This window comes from Penaeus chinensis, chromosome 6 (assembly GCF_019202785.1).
Source record: "Penaeus chinensis breed Huanghai No. 1 chromosome 6, ASM1920278v2, whole genome shotgun sequence".
Taxonomy (NCBI): Eukaryota; Metazoa; Arthropoda; class Malacostraca; order Decapoda; family Penaeidae; genus Penaeus; species Penaeus chinensis.
In genome coordinates this window covers 30,867,216-30,869,715 of record NC_061824.1, presented here as the reverse complement: position 1 = coordinate 30,869,715, position 2,500 = coordinate 30,867,216, and the positions used below count along the sequence as shown (strand labels likewise).

The 2,500-nt window shown below is 48.7% G+C and overlaps 1 protein-coding gene across 1 annotated transcript in view; it reads left to right on the top strand.

The window, feature by feature from the left end:
- The window catches only part of LOC125026246, a 54,767-nt gene that overhangs the window by 44,711 nt on the left and 7,556 nt on the right, over window positions 1-2,500 (top strand). The window contains exons 16-19 of the mRNA XM_047614548.1: window positions 427-800; window positions 1,544-1,775; window positions 1,918-2,072; window positions 2,339-2,500. The exon at window positions 2,339-2,500 is cut by the window's right edge and continues 26 nt beyond it. Coding sequence (XP_047470504.1) covers window positions 427-800; window positions 1,544-1,775; window positions 1,918-2,072; window positions 2,339-2,500 — 923 coding nt within the window. The remainder of the gene's footprint in view (window positions 1-426; window positions 801-1,543; window positions 1,776-1,917; window positions 2,073-2,338) is intronic.

Genomic DNA, 2,500 nt, shown 5'->3' with positions numbered 1-2,500 from the left:
TAAGATAAATACACAAACTTTAATATATTTTCTCCCTCTCTTCTTATCTGTATATGTTTGTCTTTCTATCTATATCTATCCTTCTATCAATCAATCAAAGTCAAACTATCTATCTATCTCTCTATCTATCTTTGTGTGTATCAATCAAACAATCATCCACTCTATCTATTTATCTATCTATCTATCTATCTATCTGTTTGTTTATCTATCTATCTATCTCTCTGTTTATCTATCTATCTATCTCTGTGTTTATCTATCTATCTATCTGTTTATCTATCTATCTATCTATCTGTTTATCTATCTATCTATCTATCTATCAATTAATCAATCAATCAAACACTCTATCTATCTCTCTATTTATCCATCTACTTATCTACCTATCTATCCATCCATCCCTCTGTCTATCTGTCATTCACACTCACACAGCCACACACACACTCACGACCACTCCGCCTGCACCGACTTCCCTCCTTCAGCCTACGCGTCCGCCCTGCCCTTCATGATGGTCGTGGCGCGCCAGCTGGGCATCCCGGTGGCGCTGCAGGGGACCATCACGGCCGCCATCATTGCCGCCGCCGTCTTGGCCAAGCCCGTGATCTCAGCGGCGGCCGACCACCTTCCCTCCCTCAGGAAAGCGATATTCCTGGGCCTCCTGGCGATCATGGTGACCACGCTGGCGCCCATCGGGTTCCTGAAGCCGCTGTACCCGGCGCCGGTGTTCCACGGGGAGCTCGGGGCGGTGTCTGCTCAGGGGGAGGCCGAGGAGGAGACGAAGGGGGTTCTGAGGGCGCGGGATACAGGTATGATTTTTTTTTCCTTTTTTTTGTTTGGGGGGGGAGGGGAGGGGATGAGATGAGGGGGGAGAATAAGTGGGGTGGAGGGGGGGAGGGAGGGAGGAGGGAGTTAGAGAGGGTGGAAGGAGAGGTAGCGTGAGGGAGAGAGAGAAAGCGAGCGAGAGAGAGAGAGAGAGAGAGAGAGAGAGAGAGAGAGAGAGAGAGAGAGAGAGAGAGAGAGAGAGAGAGAGAGAGAGAGGGGGGGGGGGAGAGAGAGAGAAGGAGAGAGAGAGAGACAAACGGAGAGAGAGAGAGAGAAGGAGAGAGATAGAGAGAGCGAGAGAGAAAGTGAGAAAGAGAGAGAGAGAGAGAGAGAGAGAGAGAGAGAGAGAGAGAGAGAGAGAGAGAGAGAGAGAGAGAGAGAGAGAGAGAGAGAGAGAGAGAGAGAGAGAGAGAGAGAGAGAGAGAGAGAGAGAGAGAGAGAGAGAGAGAGAGGGAGAGAGAGAGAAGGAGAGAGAGAGAGACAAACGGAGAGACAAACGGAGAGAGAGACAGACAGACAGACAAACAACCAAACAGAGACAGAGAGAAGGTAAAAAAAGGAGAAAAACAGAACGAGAAAGAGAAGACGAAGGACAGAGAGAGAAATGAAGCGAACGAGAGAAAGTAATGAAAGAGAGAGAGAGAGAGAAAGAAAAAAATAACACTTTAAGAATGCCATCACGAGAAACCCCACCACATTATCCTTAACAAGCCCTCACCCATGCCAGGCACCTGTTATGTCTCAGCGGCTTGGGACTGTGACGTCACGTGTTTCCCAACCCAGCCATGCCCTCAAGCCGCTTCTCCCTCTGGCTTTGCGCTCTCGCCCTACCACCACCTGGCTGACGACCCCGAACAAAAGGGCGAGAACGGGACAGACACACTCCAGCAGGAAGGTCGACGCTTCTACGTAACCTCCGGCCTCCAATTTCCCGCTACTTTCGAAGCAGTCAATGCCAGGTGAGTAAATGCAAAGAGGTTGAAGATCTTGTGTCATAATCTTTATTGAATATAACTTAAGCTTGACGAAAGAAGCTTATGCGATCCCCTGATGAGATAAATGAATAAATCATCTCGTTTAATTATCATCTTCGCCCTTCAGTATACGTTGCAAAGGAGGGGAATGGCAGGGTCGTGGGTGCCACGCCCCCTGGGAGTCGGGCGAATTCTGGCTCTTCGTGACTCTCCTGTTGGCGGGGAACGTCGCCGCCTCCACCGTGGAGTCTATATCGGATGCAGTGTGTCTCGATATCATAGGTATGCGAGGGGGGTGATGGTGGGTGTGTCTATCAAGAATTTCAGCGTTTGTGTTTAGCTTTGGAAACCGTAGAAGCCTTGCCTTCTGAATTTCTATCTATCCATCTGTTCCTATTTAAACATCAATTTATCCATTCAAAAATTCGTTAAACTGTCTTAATATTCAATAATCCATCTATTCTCTTAAATATCAGTCAGCTGACTTACGCAATAATCTATTTATTACTTATTTATTTCCATCACCCCCCCCCCCCCCCGTACCCCAGGAGAGAACGGCGACTACGGAGGACAGCGGGCATGGGGCGCTCTAAGCTATGGCATCGTGGGTACTCTGAGTGGTATCCTGGTAGACTGGTATTCCGGACCTGGCGTGGTAAAGAACTACATGCCTGCTTTTCTTCTGCTGGTCCTGCTGGGTACTCTCGACG